Consider the following 18,913-nt stretch of genomic DNA (forward strand, 5'->3'; position numbering starts at 1 on the left):
AGCATGACTAATAGAAAAAAATTGTAGAGAGGCCTTCTTTAAAAAAGTGCTTTACCTCATACGTTTTCTGGCATTTGTTGATTTTAATGTTGTACATGTATTTTTTATAGGATGTTTAACATCTATTTTGTTGCATGATATTAACACTTTTATCCTAAGGTTTGTGGGTAGACAAATCTTCTTGTGTACCTCAAGTTTAACCATTGAGCGTGAATCATGTCACTGTCTTTGTAAATAGTAACTTTTGGAAATGTTCAATCCTCGTCAGATTCTAACTAAAAGTGGCTAAGCTCTTTTTTTCCTAAACATCAATATTTTTCAAAACATCCAGTGGATATGGATCATGCTATAAATCTAGGGTCCAGAGTGTGACGTTTTCCTAATCCTGTGAACTTGGTACTTTATAATTTGCCATTCAAGTATCATTCAGAATGATTGCAAACAGTTTTTTATAAGATGGGAGGTAGTTTGCTTTTCATGATCACTCTATCAGGACGACTGCATTAAAGAGGTTGTGCATCAGAGTTAAAAAATAATAAATGTCAGAGGAAACAAGGACAGGGAAAATGTGGACCCCAAATTTATAGAATATAATAATAAAGGACTATTCTGAGCCTGGCTGCGGTTGTGACTGTCAGTAAAATGAACTAAATGAAAGTTTTGACTGAGGCATTTCCATTATTGACCGTGCACGAATCCCAACTTCACTTTATGTATTAACTAACTGATTTATATGAAGGGTGCCTTTTTTTCCTATTTTGATTTCTCTTCTTTTGTTTGCATGAATGGATGTATTTATCTCTTTTCTAAGAAAGTCCTGATAACAGCTCCAACCCTGGAGTATAAAGCTAACGATTGTTGTACCTTTTTGCGGGACTATTGACCTCCATTGACTGTTTGTGCCAAATCACTATAATGCAATTCAGCTTTTTGCTTTACTTTGCAATGGCTAGCCAATGTGTTTGGAGAATGACAATTAGTAGAGATAAAAGGCTAAAACATTGGATATAAATTTGACGTTTTAACAGTTAATTTTGTCAAACATCGAGCACATTCATTACTTTTTTAAATGCTCAAACAAGAGAGTTATCTGCTGAATGATTGATAGCCTTTTGTGTTCTTTTGGAAGGCATATACTTGAATTACTTGTGTGAGAAAGATGACTAGACACATTCACTTCACCTTAAAACTGCTTCAAGACCGTGGGCATACTAACCAGGCTTTTTTTGGGGGGGGAGGGTAAAGTGTTAACTAATATTGTCATGAAGAATAATTTTTTTGAAGAATAAATTGGCAAGAGTAAACATGTTCCTAGGGGTATAAAAGGGACTGGAGAACCCAAAGTTCAGTCTTGCAATATAAACACCAGCTTACATCTACATAAAGGATATTATTGTGGTCCCAAGTTCCCTGGATGTACTACGACCCCATTGGCAGATGTTTCTGCAGGCTCAAGCCAACCCTGGAGGCCTTTCTGTGAATTCATTTAAATATATCTCTGGGTAGTTTTTATCACCGCCAATAAAAAAAAAAACAGGGCTGATTCTTTGGTGTAATTTGACAGTCAGGCTAATATTACTATCAGCCTGTGTTGATTACCCACTGTTGAAATGTCAAGGTTATTATTTCTGTGCTGGGGGAGGTTTGGGAGAATTTGGGTCAAATGGATAATTGGTTTGGGCAATTTTTAAATTCTTTTTGAAGCGGTTGACCATTTATTTGTTTATTTTGGGATTGGCCAACAAAGTTGTTTACTTCAATGCGTGTAAATTCTAGTGGTTGCTTTGAAGCATCTTGTAGTGTTAAATTTAACAAAGGTACATGTAAGTAACAAACTGGGATTTGGGAAAATGAATGCTTGCAAATATGAAATGCTTTCCCACAACCTCCCCCCTCAATAAAAGTCAACAAATGGAGAGAAAACTACAGCTCTTGGCTTTAGTTCATCAGATTTATATGTTGAAATTCAAATAGGGAAAATAATAAGTGAAATGTACAGTGACTAAAAATGGGGATCAAATTCACAACAGTGTGCCAGAGAATTCCTCACATTTCCCTAAATAAGAATAAGGGAAACCTAAAGGGATCGAATAATTTATGGATGTGCAGGGAATTCCCAAAATAATATCCGTGTCACAACCTTACATACTGTATTATGTTACTTGTCATGCCAGAGACTTAAAAACCCAGGGGGCATGCTGCTTCAAATGAAAAAAAAAATCCACAACTAACAAGACCTTGGGTAAGCTTTTGGCTTTGACCTTGAGCTATAAATTTGGAGACGGAGATTAAACAGAATGGATACAACAAAATCAATCCAGCTTCTGAGAATCAGTAATACAGTATGAATGGTTGGCAGGGGAGATATTGAACGGGCCCCATGGGGAGTTGTTTCAAGAAAACTTGATCAATGAGATTGGCTCAAAACAGCTGCTTCATAAGTTGGCTCAGTGTGCCCAGTGGTGACTGTTTTGTAGTCTGGATATCCCCCCTCCCCCCCACCTCACATATTTTGGCTCAAGATGGGATTTGATTTTGAATGTTCCAAATGATTGATTTTCAGGACAATATTTTGAGAATATTTTTTGGTTGAAAATTTATTAAATGGGGGGGGGGATTAAGGAAAAATGCTGGATTATTAAAGAAAATGATTAATGTCCCTAGTTTTGACAGATTCTTGGAAAACATTATGTTGCTTATAAAAAGGGCACTTTTTGTATTTTCTAATTGAAATTAATATTTCCAAATACTTAGTTGTTTTATAATAACCTGCTGTATGCCTGTATTTTAGAATCAATGAATAATTATTATGAATTATAATTTTAGGGGGAATAGACTTGATTATTAATCACATGATTATTTGATGTTCAAACAGCATATGTTTCGTACCCTCGCGATCTTCCTTGTTGAAATGCCAACTCTGCAGTATTTATCTCATTCGGTACCTGGGCATTCCAAGAAGTCGTTATCAGCTCTGATTGCCTTCTGTATTTGACCACCCTGGATCGGATCGGCAAATTTGGGGGGGGGGGGGAATAAAATCCTTCTGTGAATGTTTGAGAAAAACAACGCGGAGGCAGTCGCATGCCGTGATGAGCTGACATGTGGTCGTGATTGTTTGTTTGTTTGCTTTTAAAAAAGGGATATAATGTCTGGCACTTTTTTTCAAAATATCTTCAGGATGACAGACAGCATCAATGCTTTTATTAACTATTAATGAGATATAGGCTTACATCAAAACATGTGCCTGGTGATATTTTGTTGACGTTATTTTTTGGCACAATTTTCAAAAGGGGATATAAAGCCCCTCCCCCCCCCCTCCCTTTTTTTTTTGATATCTTCAGGATTCCATACAGTGTCAATGCTTTGCTTATACATATCACATTACAAATTCTGCTGCATTATTAATGAGGTGTCCATTGTACAGACGTGCAACTTTTCCTGAGATAAGTTGATTTCCTCATTTTCTTTACTTCCTTTCGGTGTTTCCAAAACAAGAAAGCACCGTAGGTCAGGATTTCCTTGTTTTGTTCTTTTTGTCAATTCCAAGTTGCGTTTGCACAGGGATCTTTCACTGACCAAATCCTGTTTTATCTGTTCAAGTCAAGAGGAAACTTCAATGCCAAACCATGGAATGGGTTTGAATAACTGGACAGTCACAAACACACACAAATAAACTTGGCTAAGGTACTAAACGTTTTTCAGTTATACATTTTTGTACATAATAATTTGCACAAAAAAGGAAAACTGTGTCATTTTTTTTACTTTTATATGCAGGTGCTACATGTGACATGTGAATTGTAGGAGTACCCATGATAAGCTGAAATGTATGATCATTTCGGGTTGACTCTTCTCTAATTGACATCTCACTTCTGAACATTTTGATAAAAGGTCCTTATTTGCAAAATTTGGTTGATTGTCAGATCGCACCTAATAAGTAGAACCTAAGTCAGTTGCTAGTGACAAATATTTTACAAATTGCTATTGTCTGAAAGTTGTTATAGCTTTAAAAACATTCCCTGACTTAAATTTTGAGCCAAACAACTTTGCCAGAGGTTTACTACTACATGTAAGTACTTTTAGCTCTGAACCCACATTATGTAAAAACAAAAAACGAATCAAGAGAAAAGGTACAAATGGACAGTTGTCAGTTTAACTTTGGTCGATCCTTGTCAGCTGAAATCCATGATTGACTACAAAGCTCTTGAGGTTTGTCATCTGATTCATTTTCACCAACTGCGACTTTCGTAATAATCAGGAACATACCCATCATCGATGCAACTGACTTTGCGCGCAGTTACTCACATTTTGTTTTCCCGCCTTCTTCTCGGAATCTAGCCAGGGTAGCGCGCGTGAAGCACAGGGATATACAACCTGCTAGCCAGATCTAATAACAGTGTCAGATTGACATGGCCATACAATGTAAGAAACGAAGAGCCTCTTGTGTGTGATGAGACATGTTATAGTGGGTGGGTTTGGCATCTTGATGAGACAGACTCAAGTGTTTATTCTCTCGTTTTCAGGAAATAGACATCGGTTGGTTTCTCAAGAGTTTGGGGGGGGGGACGGCATCAATCCCGTGTCAAAAGTGGGTGGACATACCTTGATCAGAACTAATGCGAGCGCAAAGCACAAAGCCCTTATGGCATGGGGTCCAGGGCCCGCTTAAGGGCCCCGAAAAAAATGTTGGATTCTAGATGCTTTGGCGTGCGATATGTGACGCAATTTTTGAACACTTTTACCAAATTATTTTGAGCAAAAGATCATCATTTAAAAATTATTGAGTTTGGAGTCATTGAATCAGCTCATTCTAAGCTATAGAATAAAGTATACTACAAGATTTATTTGTGGACCAAAAAAGTGGGTGGGGGACAAACAATATGATATCCCCCAATTTATAAAGTGGGAGGGGGGGGGCAATGACCCCCCGTCCCCAACCGATTGACACCCATTGGGGGGGGGAGTTGTTTTGAGGGAATATCTCATGTCAATTTAACTCAGTGTCTCTTACACTGAAATCGTAATACTGGTACTTGTGCTTTTAAATTAATGTTTTTAGGCTGTACAAATAAATTCTGTAATTTCTTTTCTTTTCTTCAGAAAATGACAGAAAATGATGCTTGTTATGTGTACATATTTACATATCAGTAGTAATACTGATATGTCTATACATAAAGTTAATTTAGTCTTGTATTGTACGGCTGATAATGACAGCCTTATGCAAGCAAAAATCACAGAATACGAACAATGCATCGCACTGACAGCTCTGCTTTTGCCCAGAGTCCAGACCCCCACTTTCTTGTTGCCATGGGGACAGGGACGAATGTACAATTCCTTTTGTAGATTTTCTTGGAAGATGTGGTAATTTTGCAGCCTGGGAATTCATAGTGCCAGCAAATCAGTGCATTAGGCTCCAGTCCAATCATCCCATTGCGCTCTCTAAAGAATTGAATTTGCATTCAGAGTGGGCTTTCACATTCATGTGCTTTGCAATTTGCCAAATTAGATTTTTTTTTGGGGGGGGGATCTGTTTTGTTTTGTTTTCGCTGTCTATTGGTAAAGTCTGATTAAAGTTTTGAACTTCCACATTTTCATTCGGAAATTACGTTTCTATTTTATTTTTTTTTCATGTTTACTTTTCATCTTTTTTGTAATTTGTAACTCATGATCAATTCACGTTTTTCCTTTTTCTGACAGATGACTACCTATATGTTTCTGAGGGTTTTAATCAGTCAAATGATTTTGTCTTTGTTTTTCTTTAATTTTAAATGGAAACGGCTGAATCAGATATTCTCTGAACATGTGCATATTAAAGGCACTCTGCGTGACCATTTGTCATCAGTACACGTACCTGGTAATTCACAGAAATAATTATCATTGCGGATAACTTGAACATATGGCCTTGATCGTCAGCTTACATCTGTCATTTTAATCATTTCTGCATTTTGTATTTCTCCTTTTATTTTTTGGTCATTTGTTAATTCTTGTCACACATGAATGGCCTGAAGCATATTCTATAGGTTTTTATGAATTTTTCTTTAATTTTGAAAATTTATAGGGGTTTTTGTACTAGTTTTTCAATGGAGAAAAAAAAATAAAACTCTGGTAAAATCAGTTATATGATGAACTGATGATATATTAATTGAAAAATTTGTCAGTTCATTTGTCAACAGTCAGTCGATCAATATATCAATCAATCATTATCATCGTCAGGTGGTCAGTAAGCACTCAAGCAAGCAATCCAATGGAAATTACCCCATACTAGTTTGGATTTTTCATATCAGTTTTATTCAGTAAAAGTTTCAGAATACAGACATTGTCACAAGTCTGTCTGCATTGAAGACAGTTTTCTTTTTTGCTTCATTCCTGGGCAACTTAACAGTGACACTTCATTTTGAGTGTGTGTCACTGTTTCGGCTTTAGTGTCACATTTGGAAATTGGGCATCCATATTCTCTTTAAACATTGAAACAGGGCTTCCAGTTCCAAGTTGCTGAGGATGTATGCTTTCCAGGCATTCAGAGAATTAAATGGGAATTCTAAAATAGCAGAGAGGGTTTCCAGAAGACACAAAGACACGTCTGTCGCTAACGTTTTTAACAACCACAAAATAAGTCTATTGCATTGTACTGTAACATGTTGACATTACAGTGCTACAGCTCTCCTGTCATTGTCCACTGTGTTTACTGAATAGCTTTGTGGCTGCATTTAGTGTCATTTTTTTGCCTTGACCAGGCAGTTTTCTGAGAACACTTGGGCGTAGTGCCAAATTTAGAGGCTCAGCGCCTGAATAATTCATTAGGCAAAGCACTAGGACTAGTTATTGTACAGTAGTTCCAAAGGTCACAAAATCGTAAATTCCCTGATACTCCAAATCTCATGTGTTTCTGAAGAGGTGTTTTGGGGGCCTTGTCAAGTGTTAATCCTGAACCATGCTGGAACTTTGTGACACAAAATAAATAGGATCTTCAGGAAAGCTGTAAAATGTGGAAGTGGAATTTTGACTTCTGTGAATTGCTGAAACCCAGAGAATGTATACCCTAGATTAAAGGCCATCGGTGTGCAAAGGAATATACAAATGCCTCATCACCGACAAATGTATTTTGAGTCTTGGCAACAAAAGTTGCACATTAAAATGCACATAAGCATGAAATTTGTTTTGGTTTTCCATGTAGCCTGGTTTTCATTTTGAAAATATCCCCACATATGCTATTCAAAATGTTACTTTTTCATTGTCTGAGAAGTTACTAAGTAATTTGCATAGTTGGCTTCGAGTACCTGATCCCTTAATCTGAAACCAGTTCCTGACATCAGCGGTCAGGTACTCAAGTAACCGGTTCCGATGCACAGCGCTATAATTGCCCATTTGAAACAGTTAGGATTGACTTAAATGACTCCGGAGCACAGTTCTTTGGAAAATCAATGCATAAAGTTTGCCTTCGCGTCTCAAACCAGAATCTATTTTGCGGTAACCTGGGTTTCTCTGAATATCAGTTGGTTTGGCTCAACTCTGCAACCCCAGTCTGAAATGACGGTTATGTTTTTGTCCGAATAGATCTCCACTTGATGGAAAAATCAATTCAGCGGCAAAATCCGAACAAACCTCTAAAGTGCTCTCTAACTTGAACGAGCCCATCTCCTGGGCTGTGTGAGGGGCCTGAGGTACAAGCTCTGCTTTCTTCAAAGGAGGGGAGAATAAAAAAGGACTGTTCGATTATCACTCCCTCTTCCTGCCTCGGAGGAATGCCCCAAATGCGCCTCTGCCTTTATTGACCAACTTTTCCAGCAACTTTTCCAAGAAGCTGCCACGAGCTACAAGTATGTTTAGAGTCCCCCGCTCCCCGAAGCGATACAAAATAGATCCGAAGCAAGTCCAGAGTAGTTTTTCTGAGGATATTAGAGAGCAGGAGGGATTGTAAAAAAGCTTCAAATGTCAAGCCCTCCATTTATTTATCCTTTATGTCCCACGTCCGTAGAGGATACCTGGGGCTGATGGATTATCTGGTTTTTAGTCAGCATCTCAGGAGATGGACTGCTCAGGAGGGGATGACACTCTTTGGACAATTTCTTGAAAAATAACTACTTACTGGCTGCCCATCTTGGGGAGAAAATTCCAAAGCTGTGCTAGAACCTTGTCCGAACATAGATGAAAGAATTTGTTATTTATTATCATTATCGAAATGAGCTGCCTTCTTTGCAAAAAATAGGAATTGGTTGATTAATTCTTCAACTATATTTTAGCCTCTAGGACGAGGGGGGGGGGGTACTTTCATGTTTTTATATTTTTTTTGGGGGGGGTGGTTTATGAGATTTTGAACCATGTTTTTATATTTCCAATTAAATTTAATTCAGTGCAACATATATTAAATGGTAGGCAAAAGTAGAAATCACCCGACATGCAACTTTTCCTTGGATCATCGTATTTCCTCATTGTTACTTCACATTTATGCCATAAAACATTGAAAAACACTGTAAAAAAATCGTGTACATGTGTTGCTTGGAATTTCCTGCTTTGTTGTTGGAGTTGCATGCATGAATTAAAGATTACCCCATGCTCTTCAAAACTGAATTTTTTTTATCGTCATGAAATTTAAATTTGCATGTTTTGTTTTACAGAAAAAACTACTTTATTCCAATTTAGGGTGTCTGCAACCCTCTGAGAAAGGACTGTCATTTTGTGTGCAAATAGTGCCCTGTGAGAGCCGAGTTAGTGCCTGGTAGCCACTAATTCAAATTTTGCGAAAAACTAATTCAGTAACTAAACATCGGTGGATTTTTTGTTCAATGTCTTATTCAAAAGTGAATCATTGTTATTTTTCTAGGAAAGTAGCAATTGAAAACAGAAATCTACTGCTTGAGGTGAGATTGAAAATAGCACAGGAACGATCTTTACGGATGCAATGTACATGTACATCGAGATCCGATTATTAACTGAGTAAAGCATTAACCTCCCTATTTTTGGTTTGGAGCTGTTCATGGAAGATTTCCAGCCAGCCAGACGTATCATATTGACACCCATCATACTCAGACACCTTTCCCTAATATCCACCGACCCCCCCCCCCCCCCCCTCATATTCCCCAGACAAGGTCACCTCTTAGTCCCATTTTCCATATGGAAACCATTAATAACTGGTGGCTCACCGGATACAATCTGGCCTATTGTGGCTATAATGCGCAGAGGCGGCCTGAATCGGCCTATATCGTGGCGGTTTGGTTTACATGTGATTCACACAGCCATCCACTGACCTTGTATTATTCATTTATTTGGACAAGGTTTTTCCAGGAAAACTTGGGTAGCTGAGGTTGCCCAGCTTTGTTATAATACTGTTTGCAGTCTGATAAATATAGCCCATAAGTGACCTTGCTGTACAGGCAAAGCTGCTTATGTTCAGCAAGCTGTCACAGGGTCCAATTAGAATAGATTCATTTTTTGTTCTGAAATAATTTGTGGCATATTTTCACAATAGATCTTATTCACAAGGAAGCCAAATTTGATTGTGTTCCCTGAATGTATTTTGTAGATTGTAAACTGTTGAATGCGATGATGCCAGACTATATTTATGCTTTTCAAGCATCGCTTTCAATTTTCTTTTAAATGTGACTTAAAGCATTATGAATATGTTTAAAATATTCATCAGGGCAGACCGGTATTAATTTGTAATGAACTTTAGTTCATTTGTTATCAAGTTCCAAAAATGAAGATTTTGCCTTACTTTCAATTTAATATGGCCGACCCATGAATAAGGCCTATAGTGCCGTTTATATAAGGATTTTTTGTCAGGTTTATTGTGTTGGTGGTGGTGGAACTTGGAAGAAATATTTGCAGATTAAAGATTTCAAAAAAAAAAAAAGACGACTAAAATAATGACAATTGGAATTTAATAATGACCAATGAAAATCTGTAATTGGAGCATCCATTGAGCATTTTCAATATTCTTCACTTGATTAAATAACTACACTGATCTTTTAATCCTATACCTGCTGTATCCTGACCCAACAACTTTTCTGTTGGATTTTGTTTTTCCTTCTAAGGTATTCTCCACCACTTTAACAGGCTTGCTATTCAAGTTCCATACATGTATGTTTTTATAAAGTTCCTTAGATTTTGCAGACATGGGGGGGTGGGGGGGTGGAGAGCGAAGTGGGGCTAATCAAGTACCGGTAGAATCAGGGAGGATCTGTCAATTAGCAAACAAAAAAGAGACTGTCTTAATTAGACCAAGGGTTTAGATGCAGCCTAAGATTACTTGGACAAAGTTGCAGACAAATGGCTTTTCACAAGCTGGTCATTATTTGGAAGGTTATATAAAATTCTCGTAGTGCTGTCTTCTTATTCCAATAGCGGAATAAACGGTAAGATGAAACCAAAGGATTGCAGAGAAATAACAAAAAAAGCCCATCAGAAGCAAAGTACCGATAATGATGATTTCATATAATCTTCTCTTTCTATCCCCCACCCCCTCCCTCAGGGCTGTGGCCCCCATTGCTCAGGTCATCGGAGCAAGGCGAGGCCTCTTCTCTTCAGCCAATCGCCGTCACTCGGACCCCCAGACAAAAGGACAGCCGCAAGCCTCAACACAAGGACAGGAGACAAAAGGAGCAACGGGCTCAGGTGAGTCTTGCTCCCAGTCCGGGAAATATCTCAAAACTTGAATATTGAGTCTGAGATCAGTTATTGCTTTAATTCAGCTTCTTGCCTTATTGGACCTCTGACCTCTGAGGTCAAGTTAATTTACATATTTATGCATGCACGCATGGGCACAAAAGCCTTGTCTGCGCATACTTGTAAAGTCGGCCAATCAGAATTCAGGGAAGGACTGGTCATGCCGCATAGCAACCAATGAAATCATAGATTGTATGAGGCTTGACCTCATTCATGAGGCCAGGTTTCCAGTCTAGGTGCCAGGTGCACCTTTGGTAATTCAACATGAAATGTCATGCATTGCCTCAGGGCAAGAAATTATTCACTAATGGCTCGCTCACCAAAGCAAAACTCCAAAACAACGGTTTTGTAAGAATTTGTCCAGAATAACATGCTTTGTTTCAACATGTGATTCGTTTTGGATTTCACTTGGGTAAGATTTGAATATACATGTGTAAAGGTAATGGACACTATCAAGGGCGTCAATCACTTCTGAAAAGTGGGGGGGGGACATACCTTGATCAAATAATCAAATAGAGGCTACCATTTTTTATTTCGGGGACGAAAAAAGTGAAAAAGTGAAAACGATATGATATCCCCCCCCCCCAACTTTAAAAAGTGGGGGGACTCTCCCCCCCCTCCCCCTGTTCCCCACCGGTTGATGCCCATGGACACTATTTTCTACAAATAAATAGTTCTTGCCGATTCAAGGAACAAAAATACAATAAATCTCAAGCAGGTTATTAAAAAAAAACTAACCTGTCACAGTTTTAGCTCAGTAGATATATTTTCCTAGATACCTGTGAGACTGCTTCTTCATATTTCTCGATGCAAAGCTTGTTTGGATATTTTACTGCCGTCCCCCGTCTCCTTCAAGACTGCTAGAGGGATTCAACTTAAATCTGGATAACTAAGCCATTCTTTGTTTTATTTCAAAGTTATGCCGGTGTAGTGTGAATTTAGGTTTCTATGAAATACGAACTCATTGGTAGTATTGCGCATGCCTAGACGAAGATAATTAGGAGGTGTCCGGTCACGTGAGAGGGTTTAACCAATAAAAGGGTGAAGGAGTCAGATTTTCGTTGGAGTCTGATTTTCATTTGGGACCACATTTGTGGATTTTGCCTTGATGCAATGAAAGATACAGAATTTGTTTTTTAATTGGCATTCTTCAACTTAATTGAAGAGTGAAAAAGTCAATTTACAACAGCAAGAAATTTCTTTGATACTAAACAAATGCATTTTAGCTCTAAATTTATGTTGGCAGTGCCTACATGTTTTTGAATCAGGCACTACAAGAAACACTTTTCAGGCTCTTAAAATTCTGAAATTATGACTTGGGCCTCGAGATAGCTTGGAAATGTCAATTTATGCATCTATTTGAAGCCACCTGAAACGTAGACGTGGGAAAAGCTTAAAAGGTCACACGCACCCTGGTTCTACTTCCCTGGGAAAAAAAAACAAAAACAATGATGACTTTTGATAAATATCTATCGGGCTGTCTGCCTCCTTCCAAAATCCTTGTATGCCCCGCCCCTGGTCTTGTCAATTGTGGTGAGTACCTGACCCCCTTTAAAGTCTTTGTTCCATCTTGCAGTTTTCTTATATTCCTTTTGGGGGGCAGAATGTTGGTTAACCATGGGCCAGACATGAGGCAGTTGTCTGGCGATGTTGGTGGGCGTTTGCCAGTCTGCGGTTTTCTTCTTTTGTCAGAAATTGCTTTCACCGTCCGCATAATGACGACTTGAGATGGCCCTACGCTGTCTTGAATGAGTCTGTAACTTTACATCAAATAAAAGCTTTTGCAGTGCAGCCTTAAACTATTGAGAAGGGGTAGGGTGGCTGGAGTAAGGCTGAACTACATGTAGTTGTGAGAAAAGGGATCGATTTATTACAGAGAGAAGGATATTCAGCTTAAAAAGTTGGCTAAACTTATTACATTTTCTTAAGAAAAATTTCAAATTTCCTTAAATTGAGCTGGTTTTTTTGTTCATGCTTCTTGTTACTTTTTCTTGGATACACTTTGAGTTTTCACTTTCAGCAATGTCTGTAAGATATCCTGTCATGTAAATTCATTAGTGAAGGAATTCTCTTTGTCAGTTAAATGTATATTCTGGCCAGAGTTTTGGCCAGAGTTTTAGCCAGAGTTAGGCTGCAGGGACTATTGTAAATGCAAATGTCTTATGGACAAACTCTTTGTTTAATTTGCAGCATTTTTGGACACCTTGTTGACAACTCCTTTATATCTTGATTTCCAGTGCAAATCCTGTGTGTTAAAAAGTGAAGACAAAAGCTTGGCAAATACAAATTTAAATTTGTGAACAGTAGAAAAATCTGTTGCACACTTTCATTCGTCTTTTTTCATTTGCTTTAATTTTATGCCAAAACAAAGTATGCAGTTCTAATTACAAAAGACATTGGAGTTTTTCATAAACAACAACAATGGGATGTTTGAAAAGAACTTCACTGCTGCCCCCCCCCCCCACCTCTATGGAATATCCCCTTGCACAGATTTGTTGATTAATTATGCACCTGCATCTTGACCTTGAGATTCTGACCATTTAGCAGGCACCTTCTATCAGGTCTTCCGTAATCCATTGTATTACAAAAACATGGTAGCCAAATTGACCAATCAACAGCTTAAGTTTACGATTGGCTTGCCCACGGGGTCGCATAAAATTTGCAGGCTATATCAGACGTTCTTCTTTTGCCCAGCTCTGCACACGACAAATGTTTGATACTGAGACTGCCCCCCCCCCCAAAAAAAAAAATAACAACCGACTTGACCAAGCCAATAGTATTGGTGAAAATGTCTCCGATTATTCAAAAACAATGACAGGTTCACACACAAAGCTGTCTGTTACAGATATGAATGACAAATTCAGAAAAGTGACCACAAATATTTAAAGTAGGGTTCTTAGAAGCTTATATTAAGAGAGTTGGCAGTGCTCACACAACATCATCTGTTATTGTCAATTGACAGAGCGGTCTGGGTGAAATTGCCTGCCAAACATTGCATGGTTGGCAGGCAGGTCTGGTCTCTGTTTCCGAGAAAACATCAATAGCCCCTCCTGGTAAGCCTTACAAGTAGTTCAGATGGGAATGGAAATTGGGAATATTTGTCAGCAGCTACATGTCAACATTCCTGCAGTGAAATTGAACTGTCTTTTAGCACTCAAAGTGTTGTTCATGCTTGATTCACAGTTTGGCTCAGAACTGGCAAGGCTCCAGACAAATGTTTTGGGGTGAAAGATTTTTGGGCAGGTTTCCAATATTTGTGGGCTCAAAGAATTTTTGGAATAGTTTTGTGATATATATATATTTAGGTAGAAGTTTCCAAAATGCATAAAATTGGCAAGAGAGAAGGGTTTTTTTGGGGGGGCATGAATTGGTATAGGGAAAGGGAGTTTGATAGAAACAGGTTCCAGACAAGGGTTTTGAGGGCAATATGTGAGGGCCAAAAGACTTTTTTGAATGGTTTTGGGATTATTTGGGCGGAGGGTGTTTTCATAAAAGGGTGCCAGGAATAATGGGAAAATGAGACCCAACTTGTTTTTTTAGTTCCAATTTAGCAATTGAAGTTACCAATTACATTGCAAGGTTAAACCAGAACTTCTTAGTTTCAATTGATAAAACTGACACATTTGGATTTGATTTAAAAAGAATATTGAAAAAGAGTTGAAAAATGAATGGAGTAAAGTTTATTTGTATGAATCCTTCAGAGGAATTGCCATGGCATTTAGAAACCTGTCATCAGCAGTTAACTGGCAGAAAAAAGTATAATTCCAACGTGGTTCTTTGAAGTTTATTAGCTTGCATCCCTGAGTGGCCAAATCCTCCCTTCCCCTAGGGTCCTATATTTAAGGCATAAAGGATCATCTGCATTTATCCTAAAGTAACCTACCAAATTATCCAAAAGCTTGCTTGGATTACAGATTGTACAGATACTAAACCCCCTGTGAAATGATTCCATCTGGCTTGCTGTCAATTAGAAGATATCAAGATATGTAGGTGATTACCAACGATCAATTTTTTGTGATCAAAAGGTTGTGCGTGGTTTTCACTGTTATTTCGTAAAGTGTAAAATGCACTGAGCTGCAAGTTCAACAGGTTAGGTTTTGAACATTCTTCTTTGGATTTTGAGTGGTGTTAATAATAATAATAATAATAACTACCCTGGATTGGACATTTGGGAGACATCCCCATAGAGGTGCACACAATTTTTTAAACTTAAATGTGCCCTAACCCAATGTTCCCTTGTCCTTTTTCCACGAATTTCGGTATGTTTACTAATTAGACCACGAGCAACAAATATAATCTAATTGCGACAAAATTGCGATAAAATTGTGCCGCTAAAGGGGGCTGTGACATTAGGGAGACATGAAAATGTCTCCCTAATAACCGATGTCTCCCATCTTACGAAGAAATTACGATAACGTGTCTCCTTAATGGTACCATTACACGTATAATAGTATTTATAAAGAGCAAATTTTATGTAAACATAATCAAATGCACTGTACAGTAAAACAATAAACTGGGTATAAAAGCTAGTGTTGATTAAAATACATTAAAATCACCAGATACATGTACATTAAAATATAAATCTGGATCAGAAGTGCGTCATTGAGAAATAGTATTACATACGAGTTAAGTTCATTAAGAATCTATATATATAAGAGAGAAGTTTACTCGCTCCCGAGACGATGTTTGCTCCTGAAAGGATCCGAGACCGCGGGCTCACGCGGCGCCAAAATCGCTCCACGTCCGTGGAAAAATGCGGAGGGTGTCTTCCGCCGGGTCGGACACTTCGGGTCGTCCTAATTTTCCCGTACGGACCGGCGATCCGTTTCGTCGATTTTTCGCGACTGCGTTTTGCGCAGGAATTTGCCGTCGTGTACGCTTTCACGTTGACTGCCTGGCCGCCCCCTGTGCTGGCTTTTCAGCGAGTCTAGACTGTGCGAGGTCAGCGAGGTCAACGTAGGGGTTTCGTTTACGTGTTCTACTCAGCCGTTCTGCAAAAGTGTTCACCAAATGGAAGTATGGGGTGACCTTGGCAAAATATTTTTTCTCCATGGTGCGTGGCCACCAAGTGTCCCTATTGTTTCCTGTGCTTTGCTTGCCGCCCCTGCGCCGAGTGCAACGAATACTCAGAAGGACTATACATTAGTATGCCTTGCGCGGTCTGACCAATCGAAAGTCTACACTGCATAGTATTTCCGGGCTATGCAAAACTGTCGATGGCAACGCGTACTGCAGCCTGCTCCACACCCTGCAAACGAGGTTGGGTCTACGGTGCTCGCTATTTGAAGCGCAAGCATGTGACGTCGCGTGATAGAGTGCTGTTGCTTCCATAATGTGTTTACAGCTCCATGCTTCCACCACCAAGGCTGAGCGTTGTGAGTTCGCTGCCCGCCACGTACATGTATAATTCAGTGTCGCGTTATAATTTCGGGGGCCTGTTTGGGGTCAACGAAGGATCGATGCATTGCTTCAAATATCGCGATCTTAAACGAAGTCACACAAAAATCGACGACAAAGTGTCCGACCCGGCGGAAGACACCCACATTTTTCCACGGACATGAAGCCGCGGTCTCGGATCCTTTTAGAAGCAAACATTTCTCGGAGGCCGAGTAAAACTTGCTCTTATATATAGATGGTTGAACCAACTTGAATAAAAGTTGAATCGCAGACGGTCTCGCAAATTGTAAGTATTGGTAACACTCAACATTTTCATTTTAAATGACACCTTCACGTTTTATTGCATTATGATTTATTGTCAAACTGTACAACCAGCCTTCGCCTGTGTACTACAGTAACCTTTTCACTACGTTTTCCAAATGCGACTGCCTCACAAAAAGCCAATTTAACAGACCAACGGCAACATTTACAGACAGTTGCCATGGTACATAATTATTATGTGCGTAAATCGACGGGGGACAGGGGACCCCCCCCCCCCACACACACACACACACACATTTTGAGGGGGGACATTGTTTGGTCTCCCCCCCCCCCCCCCCCCCCACACACACACACACTTTTTCTTCCCCGAATAAAAATATTGTTGCCTACAATAATGATTCTATTGCTCAGAATACATGTAGCTGATTCAATTACTCAAAACTCAAAACTTTCACAGATGATCTTTTGCTCAAATTGGTTTTAGTGATCAGAAATTGCCTCAGATCACACCACAGAAATTGCTATTCTTTAACTGCATGTTTCCCCAACTATATCCCCCATTTACATTTAACTCCCCCCACATTTTCATCCCCAACACTACGCCCTACCCGATCTATGATCGGGTAAACCAGCTTGTACTTACTAAGGGAATAAATGTGTGCTCCGGAGGTTTTTATCACTCTGTTTAAGACCGCTTAGAGTCTGGGTGCTGATAATTACCCGAGCCGGAGGCGAGGGTAATTATCAGCACCCAGACTCTAAGCGGTCTTAAACAGAGTGATAAATACCGACCGAGCACACATTTATTCCCATTCATAAATACCTTTTCGGTTAAAAAAATCAAATGATTCGTTCAAAAATCCCGGTTTTGTTCAACAAGTTCACTTCATGCTTTTTGAAACATCCCTCTAGCAAAATAATGGAGTGTTCAGCTGGCGAGTAAGATGTAAACAACCCTTTTATGGAGATTGGCACGCGCGTAGCATGTTCTGAGTGATGTCGCGCAGAACGCACCTGGCGCATTGCGTTTTGAATTTAGAACTATAAAATTCTGACCCGCTGGTAGTGTTGCGCATGCCTACGTGAGGATTGTGAACGTTCAACCAATAAAACGATAAGAGTCACTGGATTTTTAGGAGTCCACATTTTATTGTGACACTGGAAAAGTGTTTAAGACCAGCTTGCCATGTCTTTCTCATCCATTTAAGACCGGCCACGTGACGGGCTCTCGACCAATAGGAATAGCTAAACTGTCTGAGGTATTTATGAAAATGGATTAAAACACCAGAACCATTAGCATTACAACAAATTCATTAAAAATACGTACAATAAAACGTGTTACAAATCAAAAGCATTTTGGAAAAGATGCGTTTTCAGCAGGGTCTTAAAACGACTTGAGCTTGTGGCACTATTCCAAACGAAAAAACTGCATGATGAGCAAAGATCCTTTGCCTTTAAGGCACAAACCTTATTCAAGCCAAGTTGAGGGATTTGGGGCAAGACTTTTGAAACGAGTGTTTTGAACCGAGTGTGTCCAAACTCGCTTTACTTGTTAACATTGGGGTATTTGATTCATTTGCAGGTATTGAAAAATTTATTGCCTCTGCCTTGACTTGAAAGCTAACTTGGGATCCAAGTGATTGATGGATTCATTGTAATGCAATAACCCTTGTCATTTTTGTGGGTTTGGGGCTGGCCTTATCACCAGTTGCTTCATGTTCTGTAGCCAACATTTGACACCAAACATGTGAACGTGCCCAAATTTACCGCCGATGCATTTCGCGTGCGGTTTCCCGTGACCCACTTTACTCTGGCGCCGAAAATGATTGGTCTAGGGACAAAAATATCCGGCTAGTCAATTGATTAAATGCTTGATTGTTCCTGTTGCCGTTTATTTGTATAAATATCACTTTGTCAGTAGGACATTAGTGCTGTGATGGATGTACCTGCCCTGAAGGTGGATCACGCCTCATCTGGATATATCATTCGCTATTTCGGCGAAATATGGGGTAAAAAATAGACATGAGAAATGTCAAACTGGGGTTTTGCTATCAAGTTTAACAGACCTGCTTTCCAGCTATAAAAGTACAAGTCGCAAATTTGGGATATCAAGATGTTCCTTGTATTTAAAAAAAAATGAACATTTGTACTATTTCTTGTTTATAGTTTCCCCAACCATATTAAGTGTACCAGTCTGGAACGTTATAGCTCACCTTTGTCATAACAAACATCTGGTACAAACTGGGCTGATAAAACTAGTTTAATGCTAACACTCTTATATTTTTATGGGAACAGATAAATGAACATTTCAGGGCAGATATTTGTAAAGTACTTTGAAACCTTTGGTTTTAAAAACGCTATATAAACTCCACATTATTATGAAATTGAACAGAGTTTAGGAATTTTAATTTTGAAATTATTTTTCAATTATATGTTAGCTTACACAAAAGTATAAATATATTTACAAAAATTTTTTTAAAGACTGCAAATTCCAGACAGTTTCATCCATTACCAGCATAATGCACCCACGATTCCTGTTGACATTTGTCAAGATTTAATATCGAATCGAAATTAATCACAAATTTCTATAGTG

General features: G+C 38.8%; 1 protein-coding gene across 1 annotated transcript in view; it reads left to right on the forward strand.

The window, feature by feature from the left end:
- Positions 1-18,913, forward strand: part of LOC119736930 (protein CLEC16A-like) — a gene marked incomplete at its 5' end in the record, with an annotated part of 84,037 nt that overhangs the window by 55,974 nt on the left and 9,150 nt on the right. Inside the window, 1 exon segment of the mRNA XM_038210967.1 lies at positions 10,469-10,611. Within this exon segment, the coding sequence (XP_038066895.1) occupies positions 10,469-10,611 (143 nt within the window).

The sequence above is a fragment of the Patiria miniata genome, unplaced genomic scaffold (assembly GCF_015706575.1).
Source record: "Patiria miniata isolate m_02_andy unplaced genomic scaffold, ASM1570657v1 HiC_scaffold_3, whole genome shotgun sequence".
Taxonomy (NCBI): Eukaryota; Metazoa; Echinodermata; class Asteroidea; order Valvatida; family Asterinidae; genus Patiria; species Patiria miniata.